This window comes from Hyposmocoma kahamanoa, unplaced genomic scaffold, assembly GCF_003589595.1.
Source record: "Hyposmocoma kahamanoa isolate Upper Pololo Valley unplaced genomic scaffold, ASM358959v1 62, whole genome shotgun sequence".
NCBI lineage: Eukaryota > Metazoa > Arthropoda > Insecta > Lepidoptera > Cosmopterigidae > Hyposmocoma > Hyposmocoma kahamanoa.
Genome location: NW_020653850.1, coordinates 69,871 through 87,110, shown reverse-complemented (window position 1 = coordinate 87,110; position 17,240 = coordinate 69,871). Strand labels below are relative to the sequence as shown.

The 17,240-nt window shown below is 47.5% G+C and overlaps 3 protein-coding genes across 5 annotated transcripts; 2 read left to right on the top strand and 1 right to left on the bottom strand.

The window, feature by feature from the left end:
• On the top strand, positions 1-3,153 carry LOC113229465. Of its 2 annotated transcripts, none has more exons than XM_026463060.1 (5): positions 1-318; positions 393-566; positions 630-794; positions 1,829-1,992; positions 2,823-3,153. In XM_026463060.1, the coding sequence occupies exons 1-5, from the start codon at positions 259-261 to the stop codon at positions 2,968-2,970; spliced, it is 711 nt and encodes a 236-aa protein (XP_026318845.1). In that variant the 5' UTR covers positions 1-258; the 3' UTR covers positions 2,971-3,153. The 2 variants fall into 2 exon arrangements, with proteins under 2 accessions (XP_026318845.1, XP_026318846.1); XM_026463061.1 differs by having other exon boundaries at positions 29-318; positions 1,832-1,992.
• Positions 3,154-4,585: 1,432 nt separating this feature from the next.
• LOC113229464 lies at positions 4,586-10,757 on the top strand. The gene is made up of 5 exons (XM_026463059.1): positions 4,586-4,842; positions 4,914-5,108; positions 5,180-5,383; positions 9,675-9,835; positions 10,109-10,757. The coding sequence occupies exons 1-5, from the start codon at positions 4,774-4,776 to the stop codon at positions 10,215-10,217; spliced, it is 738 nt and encodes a 245-aa protein (XP_026318844.1). The 5' UTR covers positions 4,586-4,773; the 3' UTR covers positions 10,218-10,757.
• Positions 10,758-10,980: 223 nt separating this feature from the next.
• On the bottom strand, positions 10,981-16,796 carry LOC113229631 (major facilitator superfamily domain-containing protein 6). 2 transcript variants are annotated; one of them, XM_026463300.1, is made up of 9 exons: positions 16,670-16,796; positions 15,938-16,080; positions 15,385-15,760; positions 15,123-15,315; positions 13,459-13,644; positions 13,240-13,389; positions 13,026-13,139; positions 12,439-12,945; positions 10,981-12,365 (listed from the first exon to the last, which is right to left on the bottom strand). In XM_026463300.1, exons 1-9 carry the CDS (start codon positions 16,759-16,761, stop codon positions 12,261-12,263), a joined length of 1,866 nt encoding a protein of 621 aa, XP_026319085.1. In that variant the 5' UTR covers positions 16,762-16,796; the 3' UTR covers positions 10,981-12,260. The 2 variants fall into 2 exon arrangements, with proteins under 2 accessions (XP_026319085.1, XP_026319083.1); XM_026463298.1 differs by having other exon boundaries at positions 15,385-16,080.
• Between the last annotated feature and the right edge of the window lie 444 nt (positions 16,797-17,240).

Below are 17,240 nucleotides of genomic sequence, written 5' to 3'. Positions count from 1 at the left end.
TCCACGCAATCGTGAACTGCGTTTATTTTAGCTTCACGCAATTCAATTTATTACTCAATTTTCCTTATCGGTTCCCTAGTAGGTACAACTGACTGGTCACACTTCGATATAAGGAGGAAGGTAAGTTTTATTATAAACTGCGATGAGTAAGCGAATTAAAACGGGACTCGGTGGTTTACAGTATTCAAAACAGCCAAACGCTCAAGTCGTGTGTTGTGGAGAGCGACCCACTGCTGCTGCAGAACATTGACGAATACCATGGGTGCCAGGAGAGACGTGGCGCGTGCAGTGCTGCTGCACGTTAACCTGATGCTGGCGGTAGGAGTGGCCTATCCACTTGTGGTATAAAAAAGCGTAGTTGACTTCGCATCTGAGCCGTGTACCTGCTACAGACGTACGGTGGCGCGGCACTCGTGACAGGCTCGCTGATATACTGGTATGGTGTGCTGTCCGAGCGCACGTCAGTGGGGCGGCCTACCGCGTTGGCGCTGGGCGCGAGCGGTGTGGCGCTGCTGTTGTTGGCGCACGCAGGCGTCGTTGCAGTACGTCGCAAACCGCTGCTCTTGGTAAGTAAAGTGCACTTCGCGTGGAGGGACAACGAGCGCGCACTGACGCCGCGTGTTTTGCAGTTCGCTTTGGGATCGTGGGCAACAGCGTTGGGGACGCTCGGTGCGGCCGGCTGGCTGGCGTGGCGCAGCACGCGTCTCGACGTCTGCGATCACTCCACGGTCAAGCCACACTTGTGCGCTCTACTGTTTATGCTAATCGTCGACAAGAAAAACCAGCTGCTTTTAGTGAGTGTCCATCGTGTGATCCCGCTTGAGATAGTCGCTTACTTACGAGTATAACACGACTTGTACCAAATACTGCTTATACCTATGTAAAGCGGTCCAATTCAGAGTTTACGTCCAGGTAGTCGTTTGCCAAATGGAAAAACTTTCAAGCTGCCACTCTGTAGAACAAATGTCGGCCAGTATTCTCCTTTATATTATATAGATAATTTTCTTATTGCAACGGAATGAGGCTAAAATTGGATGTATTTTTGGGTTCTATTTTTCTTTTACGTAGGTATAGGTATTTATATTTATTGGACGTATGTTATTATTATTATTGTGATGATGATGTATGTTGTGTTTACTAATATAAGGAACTACACTGCATAGTATGTATATATGAGCCTGTTATGTGTATGTATTGTGCATGTTTCAAGTTCTGAACCAAATTTGTAAATTTAAAAAAATTAAGAACTTCTGGCATGTAGGCAGGTATCCATTACTTTTTGGCAAAGACAGTAAGGCGAAATGCTTTACGTACGATTAACATGTAGTTAACTCGTATTGTCATCTCTCGAGGTGCACCTATATAGTTAGTAGACGCTGTCGTCTCTGTCAGACTCAAATTTCATTATTTTTGACAAGCAACCAGTTCAGGGATCACACGATACTCACATATGGGCTCATTCGGGTTCCGTTGCAACTTTAAACCGACTCCGGGTTCAGATAACATCACATCAGAACATAACATCTTGTTACGTCTTCATTTTTAAGGATTGTTTAAAAAACGAACAATAGTATTGCGTTATTTTACGTGTAGTTTGAAAAACCAGCATACATAGTATTATTATAGTTCTTTGAACAGATCTTCAACAGATCTGCATTAACAGGTCCTCCAGGGCAGACGTGGGTTGATACCGAGGCCGGTCCACGAAACATGTATCAACTATCTAAGTAATATAAGTGCAGAAATTCAAACATCATCATGTATTTTTTTCGCTGTAAGTAAGCTGTAAGTAAAAGGGTCATTGCGTCCAAGTTAACGATTTTTGAAGCAGAATGCGAAGAAGATGGATGACGCGAAGCTAGAAATACTCGCGTGCGTGTCCGCCGCGTTGTTGGTGCTGCTTGTACTTCTGCTGCTGCTCGCCGGCGTGATGGCGCTCTGCGCCCGCCCTGCGCTACGACTTGCCTCGGACCCCACACATTCCATGTTCAGGCACGTCCCTTTATCATAATGTTGCCATGAAACTGACAGCATGAATGTTCCCCTGACGTCGAATCCCTTTACGACGTCTTTGGTATAGTACAGTCGAAACAAAAACGAAAACCGCTGAATAATGTTCAAAATAATTAATTTTCTGCTGCCAAGTAGTAGGTAATGTGAGCGTTACTGTGTTCCGGTTTTGAAGGGTATTGCTTGCGAAATTACAGGCATATGGGACTTGTTAAATTATGTCTCAGGGTGTCGAGCGCCGTGGCAGTGCGCCTCAGATCTTTGCGATTAAAAGCTCAGAGTGGCACTGCACGACTTGTGCGTCGCCTCACTAGGTATTATTAAAGAAACATCATTATTCGTATAATTTAAGTAATTTCACATTCATACGGTCACTACAAGCATTCAGATGTAAGAAAATTACAAAATATGTAATTATTAGTAAAAATTATAAAATATGTAATGATTAGTAATTAATTACATCTATTTATTTGCTGACTTTCATTGAAATCGGTTAATTCCGGAAAGTGGGTGAAGTCCAATAAACCGGACTCATCCCCTAATTGGCCACCCTTAAAGGTAATATTTTCTTCAAATTTACATGAGGCCACTAAGGCCACTGAGGTGCCCCCTTTCCAACAAGAGTAATCGCATAAAAAAGTACAATCCCATTGAGAACCTGCACCTTTTTTGGAGTCGGTTAAAAATGAGGCACACCTTATTTGGACGTAGAGCGAATGAATGCGAGATAATGCTAACGAGTTAACGTAAAGGGACTCGCCGCGCCGCCGTAAGAGCGACAATTCAAAACTATGACTGACTTCCTCGCGCAGAAGGAGCAGCAGCGTGTGCTACGAGGGGCGCGAGCCCCTGCCGCTGCCCTTTCGCCGGCCGTCGCCCGCGTCCCCTCCACTCTTCATGAATCACGCGTCGATGTCGGCGCCTCCGCCCGTCTGCTTCGAGTACCCCTACATGCAGTGATTCCAACTTCCATATTTGTAAATTTGTTCTCAAACAAATAGGGGAGAGCGGGGCAGAACGTTCCGATTTTCAAATAAGTTGAAATTTTATAATGAAAATGAAGGATTTGATTTTCAACATGTGGAAATATTGAACAAATGTTTATCGCTTTTTGTAATAGTATAGTCACTTCTACTAATATCTCAATAGTCTTTTTCATAGAGGCAAATTTTTAACAAATTTCGGAGCGGAACATTCAGCCCCGCTTTGGGGCGCGTTATTCCGCCTTTGAGGCAAATTGTTCCGCTTAGATTGTGACAGGATAGCAAACATTTTGTCAAATAAAACCACCTCTTTTAAAATTGTATGTATGTATGTAATGTTATAATGTAAATATTATGCACAACTAACTTAAAAAAAACAACTACATTCTTATTCATCAGTAATATTATTCATCGCTCATTTGTTCAACTGAATCACAGTTGAGGCACACATAAGTAATATCAAAGTAATAAGTAATGATCAACCGTGACAGTCAACCGTGACCATGGGACCTGTAAAGCGCCCGAAACGTTGGTTTGTTTGAAAAAACAAATATACGCGATTTAAATCCGGAAAAATAGGTTCATTTCCTAAATATATGTCTTACTAATTCAGTGTTTTATTACTTACTACACTCAACACCGTCCATTTTACAAAAGTAACTTCACCTATTCAACAACTTTCTATAAAGTAATTATAACTTTTTTCATTAAAAAAAGGAATCAACTCAAAGTTAGCTCCGCCTTCGCTGTGTTCGTTGCCGTGGTCCCTTCGACGATAACTATTTTCAGTATAACATGGAAATCCTCATCAAAACGAATCATATGAGTCCAAACGCAAGGTAGCTGCTGTACACTGTTGAGGAGTTCCTCTCATCTGCCTGCCATTCCCATCATCGGATGGGCTCTATGTATGTCACCATAATATTGTATTTTCATTAGAATTCCATCTACGTGCCAAGTTTTATTAAAATCGATTAACTAGTAGTGAAATTCAATAAACAAATTCATCCCCTAGTTCACCACCCTTAGAGGTGGAATATCTTCTTCAAATTTGAATGGGACCACTACAGAGAAACCCCCTTTTCAACAAAAAAAAGAATCATCGAAAACAGTTCACAATCGCGTAACATACAAAAACAGTCAATTGAGGACCTCCTCCTTTTTTGATGTCGGTTACAAAGGTGAGCATCACGAGCTTATGGAGAATCAAAGAGAAGATGGCCCATTTCTACGACACAACTACTCCAATAAAAACGAGGAAGTGTTAAAGCGTATAATTTTTTTTTATAATTAGAAAAGAACCGACTTAGTAAAGTATACCTTCACAAATGCGTAACGTAATCGCTTAACATGCACACAAAAAAGATACAATGAAATTGAGAACCTCCTCCTTTGTTTGAAGTCGGTTAAAAATAGTAAATTTTAGTGAATGGTAGAAGATTAGCCATTAGCATTGTGTGTATAAACGATAAATGTAACGCTAACTCAGAACAAGTGAAGCGCGCCTTCGAAAGTCACCGGCACAGGCGCCGGGCGCGGGGCGCGGGGCGCGGGGCGGACCTTGATAGCGCATCCGATAAGATACCAGTTGCCGAAACGTAACTCGTCACATACGCCTGGCACTTGCACATGGCGCCTTCGCCACCGCTGCGCTCGCACAGTGGAAAAGGTCGACGCCCTCGTTCGCCGAACCCACCGTCAACGCTCGACGGCGATTGCGGTGCTGAGGAGAGGCACCGATGGTGATGCGTGAGGGTCGGCGCTTGCGCATCTCGGCAGCATGTGCGGCGATGATGGCCTGCGCCACACCGCAGCCGCAGCACTGCCCCACATCAATCTACTACTAGCGGTGAATTTGCTTTCCGAGGGAGTCGCCGTAGATTGCACGTCCTTTTGACATAACGATGGCGATGGATGCAGGTGTACAGCGGTGCGGCACTGGCGATGAGTGCGCGACTCAAGTGGGATCCCAGCGCGTATGTGTTGCTGCGTGAGCTGCTGCCAATGGAGTACAACGCCGCGGCCGTGGCGCTGCCTACGTTGGCACTCTTGCTGTTGTTGCTGGGGCATCTCGCCCATGCTGCTACGCCCCCCAGTCGCAGGTTGCTTTACTCGGTGAGTGTAGGGAATAAGCCGTACTCTGTGCGGCAGACGGACGAATGTGATGGACAGAATGCGAATTTCAGTACGCGGCCTTGATGGTGGCACTTGTGGTGGCTGAGGTGACAATCGCGGTGTTGGCCTGGCGACGCGTGCACGAGTGGCTACGTTCGCCATCCGCCGTCGCGGCCGCGGAGATGCAGCGCGAGCTGGGCGAACACCTGTTGCCACTGCTGCGCGCACTCTCACGACTCTATCCGTTGCCCACCAAGCTAACCGATCTTATCGAGGTCAGTGTCCCGCTTACGGCACAAACACTTGCCCAGTGGAAGAGCTACATAGTGCTATGTAAATGCCAATGTTGCGACAGAGTTTTTTAAATACCTTTTTTTTTACGGGGGGGATATCTTTATGGATACCCCTGAGCCCATGGAGACTCAGGGGTTATGTGGGGACTCTCCCTCCACACTGGAAGGCCTACCCCACTAAAACCCCCCCGGGTTTCCCTCTCGCCGGTTGAGTCGGCGCCGTGAGATCAGTGAACATTCATCACGACGCCGCCCGGCCGCCCTAGCTTGCGCCAGGGCTCCTGCGCCAACGGAGGGACGAGTCGGTTGTCCTCCGACCCGCCCCCCAGACGAGTGAGGCCGTGCAATGCAGGCTCCGGAGTCCCTGTCCAGAGCCCGCTGGTCTCACTAGGGGATCAGTCGAGCAGCGAACTGCCTTCGCCTTCTCCCCTTTACGCCGGAGCAGGTGCGCGTCCGCCGCGTCCTCGCGCACCCGCTCCGCGGCCTCCTTTTGGGGCTCCCGGCCTTCCGAGGTTGGGCAGGAGCCTGCCCAACGCCGATGCGGCGCCCACTATTCGGGGAGCAAATTGCCGAAAATGCTCCCCGAAGTTCCATCGCCGGTCTAGGACAAGTCCCAAATATTTCATCTGGGACTTGACCGGGACCGATACTCCCGCGATGGAGATGTGGGCGCCTGCCGGCACCGCCCAACCTCTACCCCTCCCGCCGAAGACGGCCACATCCGTCTTCGGCACGGCGACCTCGAGCCCCAGCAGTTGTATTCGGCGGACCACCATGTCCGCCGCTACTGAGGCTCTTCGGGCCGCCTCCTGGAAGTTGGTCCCCCGGACGGCCACCAGCGTGTCATCGGCGTACGCGATGACCGCCGTCCGGGGGAGCAGCGCGCCCCTCAGCACCCAATCGTACCCCAGTTTTTTAAATACCTCACACATAACACAAAATTGCTTTCAACACGTACTTCTTTGCTTCATTTATTATTTCAATTAATTAATTATTTCATGACCATAAAGTACTGTCTTACTTAGGTAATTAATTTATTGTCCAGAATTTGGGCAGTTCCTGAAACAGGTGATGTATGAACTCCAGCGCACGCTATAAAGCGCTGCTGTACACATGGTACACAGGGATAAAAAATGACGGCACATATCATCACGAGTTGTCGTTCCTTGGGGTAAGTTTCGTGTTCGTAGTACAGTCTTATACTCTCCAGACTTAGTTACTGTGTCACTGCCTTTGGTCCGTGTCTGTTGGCCAGAACGCGGTATTTGTCTACTAGATGATGGAACAACATACTACCTACTTACAACATTTACAGCATACACCTACTACTAAATACTATCTTAAAAAAAACTGTTCAAGAAAAAGATGAAAGAACACCTATTAAATGTACAGAAATTGGGGCTGTAGGTGAGAAACCTGTTGCGTTTTCGACTATTTATTTATTTAATTATCAATAGTATATTTGTCCACGTTTACGTTTGCTTGAGATCTCTATGTGACGACATTTGCAGTGCAATGCGCGTTCGAAAACGGACGCTCCCTACGCAGTGAGTTAATCATTAATTATAACTCGCGTCTCGCGCGGCACAGGCCGCCGCTGCGCGTAATTGATAATGGGTTCCCAGCACCACATTGTCAATGAGCTCCTGGCGTTTATTCAACACGCTGCCGACACCATGGACGAAGTCAGCATTGTGCAGATTTGCAATTCGAATTTCAATGAGCATGAGATTTGCAGTGGCAAGATGCTGTTGTTCCAGAGCATCGGTAAAGCCGAATAGATGCCATCTCGCCGGAGGGATGGAGGCGTGAAGAGTCTCCAGGATAGCATCACACTCCTGAAGGAGACTGACCTGGACGAGACGTGCCCACATTCGTGGCGAAGGAGTTGCACAAGCTGCCCCCTGTCACGTTTGATCACGTTGATGTCACTAGGCTGCTGAAGGACATTACGTCCTTGAAGCCTAGCCGAATTACAATATAAATTAGAGGCTTCGGATAACACTGTAAGTGAATTGCGTGCCCAAGTTGCGTTATTAAGCAGCGCTGCTTCGGTATGTAGGTCGCCAGAAGCCTCTAATGTAAACAAGCGTCGTGGGCCGCAAAATGCATCCATTTGCAGTGTCGAGTCGGCACATTCGAATGTACCGATCACTGTTGCTACCGCGCTCCGCTGCCCGCCCCTCCGCCTCGGCGGAAACGTCACGCGTAAGTACGTCAACCCTTCTACATCTACACGTGCATACGCCGCTGAAGCCGCTTCAAGTAGCCGACCCGCCACTTAAACACGATCGGCGGCAGTCTACTAAGGGAAAAAGTAATCCCCGTGTGCCTGTCTCTGAAGTTGTAAAACTACAGAGGCAGATGGACCGGTGCGACGAGGATGGCTTCACAAAAGTGGAGAAGAAGAAGAAGAGGAAGCCCACCAGCCGTAACCAGTGTGGCACAGCACCGTCAGGACCGAACTTCCTGCTGCGTCCGGCCGCACCGACGACGCTACTGCACCTATCTGTCGCGGCTGCATTACTCCACGAAGTCTATAATAATAATAACGCACACACTCAACATAGCTCCGCACTAGGGAAACCCTCTGTCGCGGGTGCCATGGACACACACATAGACAACCACAAATTACACCCAAACTCACGAGAGAAATAAATGTAGGCCATACACATATTTCTCCCGGCCTGGGAATCGAACCCAGGACCTCTGCATGGCAGTCCGGCATGGTAACCGTTCGGCCACGGAGGCAGAAGTCTGAGGAGATAGTGGAGTATATCAGACATAAAGCCAAATACACCCTAAGGGTCGAGCGGTTGAAGTCTCACCACAATTAACTGCCTCCGTGGCCTAATGGTTACCATGCCGGACTGCCACGCAGAGGTCCCAGGTTCGATTCCCGGGCCGGGAGAAATAGTTGTATGGCCTACAATTATTTCTCTCGTGAGTTTGGATGTAATTTGTGGTTGTCTATGTGTGTGTCCATGGCACCCGCGACACAGGGTTTCCCTAGTGCGGGGCTATGTTGAGTGTGTGCGTTATTATTATTATTATTATAATGTGAATTTCAATTCGTTTGTGGTGAGAGTACCGACCGAATATCTGTCAACCTGCATGAAGGAAGAATTTTGGCCGAAGGGTGTCTTATATCGGCGGTCCGTTTACCTGACACCAGATTGCGCCACACGTCGCCGACAAGTGCAATTCGTGTAGATTAGTTAGCAATAGTGTTTTATTATATTGTATGTATGTTAGTCCTTAAGGTATATATTATGTGGGTCATGTGGCCTGAAATAGATAAAAAGAAATAAATAAAGAATTTATTGTCAGGGATGTTCATAAGTAATGTACACGCATACACCCATATACATACATACTGTACATATTGTACATAGTCTCAACGTAGCAGTTTAGTAACAGTAGAGCTCCTTGTGAAACAGTTCGTCCAGGTTAGTATTGCCACGTTACCTATGTCTGTCGCTAAGCGGTAATGTCAGCGTTTCTATTTCGGTTTTGATGGTAAGGGTGCTGGTGAAATTACAGGCACATGGGATTTGACAACTTACGATGCACGGCTTGTTCGTCCCCTTACTTGATGTTATATAAAAAAAACATACATTTTGAAATTTGGTTATAACTACCTTGTACTATACTATGTTGATATAAACGCGCACACTCACACACATACCACAAGCACGCACGCACGCACGCACGCTCTTTATTTAATTACACGAATGCTAAATTTATACTAATGCCAGAGGACTGTCTGAGATGATGAGTGTCGTCTCTTTAAACACGGTTCTGGCAGAATACCAGCGTCGTTGGAAACTGCAGCATTTATCCTGAGCCAGCGCCTTTTCACTGCCATGACTTTCGAAACTATTTACTTTAATTAGTTATATCTACAGTTATACGTTCCTTTTGTTATAATAATTTGTTATTTTAAGTGGTTTAATATAATAATCACAATTATTATTATATTAAACCAGTGGTAGTTTTAGTGGATCCTATGCAAATAAGCTGTCATGAAAGTGAATATACTTTTTATCTATCTAATATCTACCAATTTAATAATAAAACTATAATCAATAACAATGACTTATTTTTGCAATGATGACAACTTGTATTCTTCAAAATGTATTCTTCATCGAAATTTTGTACATTTTTTACAGGAATAAGTTGTTGTTGTTGAGTTGACATTTTCATATTTGAAATTACGAAATAAATAATAACCTTTTTGTTGCACCCTGTATAAGTAAGAGTCGTGCACCAGGAGGCGAAGGCGGATTTGCCGCGAAACGGATATGTGGCGGGCGGCGCAGCAGTGTTGCTGCTGCTCCTGCAAATAGCGGGAGCAATGGCAGCGTTGCTGCTCGCGAGCCCCGGGTCGTACAAAACCGCACGCGCGTCGCTCACCCACGCAACCCGCAACAGGTAGATCATAAATGGAAATTTTCACAGTATTCTCCGTCTATATAGGTGTAACAACTAATCTGGTTGAATGAGGCGGTTCAGCTCATGAACACAGAATATAAACAACTTTCGCACAAAAAAGTATGGTTCCCTATAAAGACTACGCACGATAAAAATGATTTATAATAACGAATATAATTTTTTTTTGAATGCTAATGTATTCACGCGACCATGTGAAATATGCTAGTCTTAGTTGCACTTGGTGTAGCTAAGATGAGAATTTTGTTTTTGAAGCCTCACCGGCCGCGGCGTGTCGGCCGACCCGCGCAGTCACCGCGGCTACACGTACGACAGCGTCGCGTCCGCGCCCTCGGTCCCGAGGACGTCGTCACACTCGTCGTAACACTACACCGACACTGATATTGTTATTGTCTAAGACCTTAGTTCCCAAAGTGGTCCAGGTGGACCACCAGGGGTCCACGGGAAACTCGACGGGAGTCTGCGTTGGCGTGACAAAAAAATGTGGGTTCACATTTCGTATGCGTGAAGAACTAAAATGATAATATTTTAAGAAGCTCAGCGACTGTTACTTGTAAAAACTTGCATATTCCATATTCAGTACGACGTGTCTTTACTTTTTTGACATCCAATCACAGCACAATCAATTAAATTCTCACTTTTTTTTCGAAAACTATTAATTTGTGGTTGGAACTCAGGAATTTGCGTTGCAAATTTCCATAGTTGGATCTAATCTTCACATTTTTTGTCGAGTTTTGGGAATATGGTAGAAATGTAGCTGCAGGGTGTCCACCGGAACCAGCTAAATTTTGAAAGTGGTCTATGAGAGAAAACGTCTGGGAACCTCTGGTCTAAGACATTTGTATATAACTATGAATAGATAGGTCAATTTATCTAATAGCGATTAAAATTAAATGTTATAGTTGGTTTAGTTGTTAACTGTCTCAAAAAAATATTTCTGTGAACCGCCTTTAGGTGGTCCTGTTGTGATTGTGAAAAGAAATTTATAAATATATATTTTTTAATAAATTATAATAAAATAATATAATAAATTTTTTGAGAAATTAGTTATAATCTTTGACTAGGGAAAAGGGAGTAGCGCGAAGGATGCAGCACGTCGAAATTCCAAAGAAAAGGCAGGAATGAATAGTTCAACATTTATTAATAGTTATATATAGTACATTTGAAATTGAAAGTCGTGTGTCGTGGCCACTGCCAGGCCGAGTCGAGCCGCGACGTGCAAAAATATATAACTGTGCAGTGAACCGCGCACGCGCCACCGCCGCGCCCGCCGCGCCCAGCTGTGCCGCGGCGGCCGGCGTCAGTGGGCGGGTGGCTCCTTTTAAGCTTACGTACATCACATACAACAATGTATTAGTAGTTTGTATACATATAACTATACATATAGTATTTAATTTGAATATTTCCTACAACGTCAACAAAATATAGGAGCGAGGGCGCTGTGGCGCCTCGCTATGATATAAAGTACTCTACTCATCACACCATGATATGACATTGCGTTTCGTAAAATGTTAAATATTATATTCACCATTACGTTCTCTCTTATTATAATATACATTGGAGACCAGGGACAGTTGCGCGCGCACCGCCACCGGACACGTGCCCGCACTACAGGCAATACAAATGGCAAGGTCGCCTGTCGCGTTGAAAGAGCACGGCATTGAAGCGGTTGTTCTCGAACAGTGGTACAAGATTCGATATTAATAAGTCGGCCGTAGCTCCTTTTGGCCATGCTCGCTCCGAGTCCTCTATACATTGATATATTTATTTACACACGCGGGTCTGTCAATGTAAAGTGTGTGCCCACTTCTAATTTCCTTACGAGTTCCCACTCACTCAAGTTTCACATTTAGCTCCAATGCAAAACTTGAAATTTATAAAATTGAATTAACAGGAGGTAGCGTGTCCTAAAATATACTCCTTACGTAAAAACGAATTTCTCGTATTTATTAATATGTCTAAGTAAGAACAACAACAACATAACAAGTCGCTTCAGTAGTGGGTTGGCGGATTTGTGTTAGGGTTATTTATCGGTGCAGTAAGTAATCAAAACATGTTCTCACTTGACAATGTCGGTGAAGTCAAAGCTCTACTTACTGCTGGTTTCGTACGAGCCCGCCACATTGGCGTCACTTTAGCAGCCACACCGATAGAGACTTTATTATACCTAACAGTATCTACATAGTATGTATTAAATCATAGTGGAAATAATGCGGCGACGGTTGTACAGTCTTCGAAATACGCAGTCGCTCGCTTCGGCGGGCAGCCGGTAGGTCGACCCGCCGCGGGACGCCGTCCACCGCGGCCTGCGGGTGGCGCCGGCGAAGAGCGAGCCGCCGGTCAACCGAGCAGACGGCGGTCGCAGCACCAAGCGCGCGGCCGTGGCGGCAGCTGTCGGGGCACTAGCTTATCTGAAGGAGGGCTGCTGCGGCTGGGGCTGCTGCTGCTCGGCCAAGAAGGGATTGGTCGGGCGCGCGCCCGGCACGCCCAGGCTGTCGCCGCCCGCGTAGCTCTGCGACAGGTGTCCGTGCGTTAGTTTGGAGAGATCCGCGCTTTAAGCTGGAGGGCGGGTCCGCCCGGCGTACCTGCGTGGCGCCGTAGGAGTCGTGGTGCGACAGGTCGTGCAGGCGCGTGGACGACAGCGCGCGCGGCAGCGGGTTGGACGGCACGCCGTGCGGCGCCAGCACGCCGGCCTCGGCGACGGCGCGCGCCTCCTCGTCCACGGCCACGCCGGCGCCCACGTCGGCGCCGCCGTCGCGGAAGTTGACGAACGCGAAGGCCGCCAGCGCCGCGGCGCACAGCAGCCCGTAGCCCGCGAAGGTGCGCGTGGTGCCCCAGCGCGCCACGGCCACGCCGCCCAGCACGGCGCCGCAGCCGCGGCCCAGCCCGTGGTGCAGCCCCTGCAGCACGCCCTGCGCCGACGACCGCAGCCCGGGCGGCGCTGCGTGCGCGATGTACGAGCAGCACGCCGCCCACACCGCCGCGTGCGTCACGCCCTGCACGAACTCGAACGGCAGCACCCACCACGGGTTGGTGAGCCACGCGATGTACAGGAACCGCAGCACGTTCCCCGCCAGCCCCAGGCACAGCACCTGCCGCACGCGCCCGTTAACGCTCGACCTCCGCGTCCTCGCAGCGGTCCGACGGAGCGCACGCCGTCACCCGCACTCACCTTCACGTGACCCATTTGCGTGATCAATTTGAAACTGAAGAAGTAGGCGAAGATCTCCGAGATGTGGTTGATCACTGACGCCACGCCGAATAGCGTGGGCGATCCGCCGATGTCCTGAAAGAGTTGCTCGTTTGTATGTCGGTAATCAACGTTTTCGAGTGAGCACCTATAAAGAAATAACTAAAATATGTAAAGAAGATCGAACGCTAGTGACCTGCAAATGCCAGAAGAGAAAAGTAAAAATAAGGCCGATGCCGAAGCCCATGAACCATGCGACGAGCAGGAAAGAAGCCGCCTTCACGTTCTGGAACTGGCGCAGCACCGTCACCCACTCCGGCATCTCGCGAGTCGTTTGTGCGAATACCTGCGCGCAAACGGAAGGCGGTCAGCCGAGCGAGCCGACAGCGGCGGTGGTGGAGGCGCGGGGTGTGACCTTGGCGTGCTCGAGCGCAGGCTGCGGCGCGGGTGCGCGTGTCACTGTCGGCGCGCTCGTGTCCAGCCCCGGCAGTTGCAGCTGCTCGGCCAACTGCTGCTGCAGCTTCTCCTCGTGAGTCGGCTCCGCGGGCAACGTCAGCGGCGCTGCCGGCTCCAGGCTCACGAATTCGTATTTGAATTTTATCTGTACAGTGACACATCTGCAACTTAACATCTAACCGGTAATAGTAACTACGCCTAATATTATATTCACTAAAGTATTAAACTAGCTGTTGTTCGCTACCTTGTCTGCATACAATTTTCATATTATAATGAGAAAAAAGACATATTTAAAATTCACAATATCTGAACGTATAGTCCCCTAATTACACTTTGAACAAAACAAAAACTAGTCGATATATAAATCAATTTTAGTTTTTAAACCTTGATTTAGTAAATATTTATGTAGATTATAGAATGTTTTTATAGCCTTTTTTCAAATTATATTGTACAAAAATTAGGCCTTTTGTTAAACTATCTTGATTTCGGTGGTAGCTGAATTCGATGGATCAAATATGTCATTAACAAGTTCTTAGGTTTTCGCGATTGTTACACATAGGAAATGAAACTATTTTTCCGGATTTAAATCGCGTATATTTGTTTCTTCAAACAAACCGACGTTTCGGGCCCTTTACAGGTCCCATGGTCACGGTTACCATGTCCGTGTACAACTACTGAAGAACTTCTAAAATAAAATATTGGCCATGATTTTCGCATGGGCAATATATGTAGAGCTTGCAGCACAATATTGCGCATGCAAAAATCAATTCGCACGTTTTAGTGTTATTTAATAATAATAACGCACACACTCAAGGTAACCCCGCACTAGGGAGTCCCTGTGTCGCGAGTGCCATTGACGCACACATAGACAACCACAAATTTTCTTCCAAACACACGAGAGAAATAAATGTAGGCCATGCAAATATATCAGAGTTCCCGGCCCGGGAATCGAACTTGGGACCTCTGCGTGGCAGTCCGGCATGGTAACCGTTTGGCCACGGAAGCAGTTTAATTGCTGCTAGTTCTAAAGTTTGCACTGGAACTTGTAGTTGTCAGTGCAACTCAGATCTTTAGGGGAAACTGTAACCTTTTAATATCAAATTCTTAGATAATCCGATGGTATAAATGATACTCGTGGTATGAATATAGATCACTCTCGGCAGTGTCAGATACGGTTGTAGTTTATCAGCTGTCTGGCGCTGGTGCCCAGCTCAGGGCCAAAAGTAAAAAACCAAATTTGAGCCTGTCAAGGTAACAAAAGAAATAAAAAACTATAATACCTACAAAGTAAAAAAAAATCCAAAGAATGTCTGAAAACCACCTTTTCTTAGATCACGTATGAAATGAATTCTTTTTAAGATATCGTCTTGAAACAAGTTAAATGTTTCGTTTTACGTTTTTGGTAATCTGTTTTTGAAATGTGTAATAAAACGTGAATTGTTGATACGACATTTGTTCACCTACAATAAATGTATTTTTATAGAGTATTTCACCCTCTTACTCCCAAAAAGCGAATGACAGGGATTTTGCACATTCGTAGAAAATGCGAAAATCTCTTTCATTTTCATCACAAAAGGACTATGCAGTGAAAATTTCATATTGCTTAGATGATTAAAATGATACCTGTGTTGCCGTTATAAGTGCGGCTCCCATGAGCACGGAGAACGTGGCGAAGCAAATGGTGTAGTTCTTCTCGTAGCGCTGCGGGCCGCCGCAGGGGTGCGAGCTAAAGGCCGTGCTGTGGTCGAGCGCGATGCCTACGAAGAACATAGCCAAACCCCAGCCCAGCGAGCCGAACATGCGCTGGTGGCCGTACCTGCGCGTGATGGGCCGTGTATAACACACACAGGTCAATATCTAACATATCTAACGCGATTTTACTAACCTGTCAGCGTCCTCACCGAGGAGCGTAATGACAGCGGAGTCGGCGAGCGTGATGGCCGGCGCGCTGAAGAATTCTCCGATCACGACCAGCAACAGTAGCAGGAAAAACGTTTTCTGAATATCTGGGGTGCGGTATACGATGGAAGAGTGTAACGGTGTCACCCAGTTGGAGTGTTGCGCGGGGTCGTAGTTGGTGGCGTCGGAGACGGGGAGCGGTGAGCCATCGCGGCCGGCGGCTGAAGGCCCGCGGAAGGCGCGCGTGGCCAGCGGCTCGTCCTCGTCGTAGTTGGGTGGGCCCAGCTCGTAGGCCGTGCTATTGTACGGGCGCACGCAGGCCACGGCACCCGGTTGCACCCAGCTTAGCGGCAGCGTGAACACCACCCACGCACCCAACGACGCTAGCAAAAGCGTGCGCCCCTTCTGCCAGCGGTCCGCCAAACCGCCCCAGAAGGGCGCCGAAAGGAACTCGACGAAGGGCCGCGTACCGATCAGCAACCCGCACTGGCCGGCGTTCATGCCCATCTGCTTGAAATACACGCCCATCAACGGGAACAGCGACCCGAACGCCGAGTAGAAGAAAAAGTAGAACGTCTTCACTGTGAGTAGCTCGGGGTCGACGGCGTCTGGACCGCACATCATCTCTAGCAAGTCACTGCGCCCCCGCACCTTGTGCGTCGACTCCTTCGGCGCGGGGTACCTGCGTCGACATCGGGAACGTTGTCGTTACCATAATTCACTTGCAATATGCTATAACGTCTGTAAAACCTGAGCACAGATGCAAATTAAAAGTTTGTAGAAATCAGATTCCAATCGCGTAAGCGCAGTGTAGTGAAATTTGTGTGCAATCTTAATAAATAAAGACTAATTAGATCAAGAGGATTCATCGCCTGCGTAAACAAATTTATTCGATTTTGATTATAATTTTACAGGCCCTCAAAAACGGTAAGGCGAACAAAACCTGGGTATACTGTTTCAGAGAGGAGATATTCTCAGATTTCGGTCTCCTGCGAACGAGCGTGATTATAATGGTGTCGGATTGTAGACTGGACTAGAAACATTAGGGAGCGGTGTTGGCATCGTTGCCTCTTCCGCTTGTACCGAGTGTCGGCTAAGTACTTTATTATTAAACGAGCGGACTACGTCTACCGAAATTCAAAGCGAGCGAGTAAGCCCTGCGAGGAACGAAGTGGTTATCGATCCGCCTGACTGGACACCGTCATTAGAAGATCTGTGCTCCGCAGTCGGGAACGCAAATCTGCGTGGCTGAGCGAGTGAAAGTGGCGCACCTGGTGGTGTCCACCTCGCCGTATTCCTCGGGGTTGACGAGAGGGCGCGCGCCGGGCGCGCTGGGCACGGGCGCGCTTTGCGGCGCCTCCATGGTGCTGGCTGGCCGCGAGAGCGCCGACTGCCGCGGGCGGCCTCTCGCGTCGCGCCCGCCCTCCAGCGGCCGCCCCGGCGTCGATAGGCTCGCGCCGGCGCGCTGCGGACTGCGCCGCGCAACACGCGCTATGCACAAGAAGCGGAAATCGTCGCGCATAGAGCGGTTAGCTACAAGAAACAAATAACCTGAGTAGATTGTAATGAAGTTTCGTCCTATGCAATACTTAACGTTAATCGCAACAGCTCATGCCTTTATAGTTTTGGATAAAATAAACAGGTACATTTCGTAGTCGTTACGTCATTTGTGCAAATCAAGTTCAATATCAACTTAATTTTGAGTGGTTTATGAGCTAAATCAACTTTTTTTTTAATATTGGTATTTTATATAAAAACGCTATTTGAAAGTGTTTAAGTATTGTCGCTACATAGTCTGTTACAATTTTTATTGAAATGTAAACTAAAATTCCAATTTTTTTC

Coding starts and splice junctions, on each gene's coding strand:
- LOC113229631 (XM_026463298.1), bottom strand. CDS start 16,761: ATGGAGGCGCCGCAAAGCGCGCCCGTGCCCAGCGCGCCCGGCGCGCGC. Junction 16,081..16,669: donor GGCGAGGTGGACACCACCAG/GTGCGCCACTTT, acceptor ATGTCGACGCAG/GTACCCCGCGCCGAAGGAGT. Junction 13,140..13,239: donor TTCTCTTCTGGCATTTGCAG/GTCACTAGCGTT, acceptor CAACTCTTTCAG/GACATCGGCGGATCGCCCAC.
- LOC113229465 (XM_026463060.1), top strand. CDS start 259: ATGGGTGCCAGGAGAGACGTGGCGCGTGCAGTGCTGCTGCACGTTAAC. Junction 567..629: donor GTCGCAAACCGCTGCTCTTG/GTAAGTAAAGTG, acceptor CGTGTTTTGCAG/TTCGCTTTGGGATCGTGGGC. Junction 795..1,828: donor AGAAAAACCAGCTGCTTTTA/GTGAGTGTCCAT, acceptor CGATTTTTGAAG/CAGAATGCGAAGAAGATGGA.
- LOC113229464 (XM_026463059.1), top strand. CDS start 4,774: ATGTGCGGCGATGATGGCCTGCGCCACACCGCAGCCGCAGCACTGCCC. Junction 5,109..5,179: donor GTCGCAGGTTGCTTTACTCG/GTGAGTGTAGGG, acceptor TGCGAATTTCAG/TACGCGGCCTTGATGGTGGC. Junction 5,384..9,674: donor AGCTAACCGATCTTATCGAG/GTCAGTGTCCCG, acceptor GTCGTGCACCAG/GAGGCGAAGGCGGATTTGCC.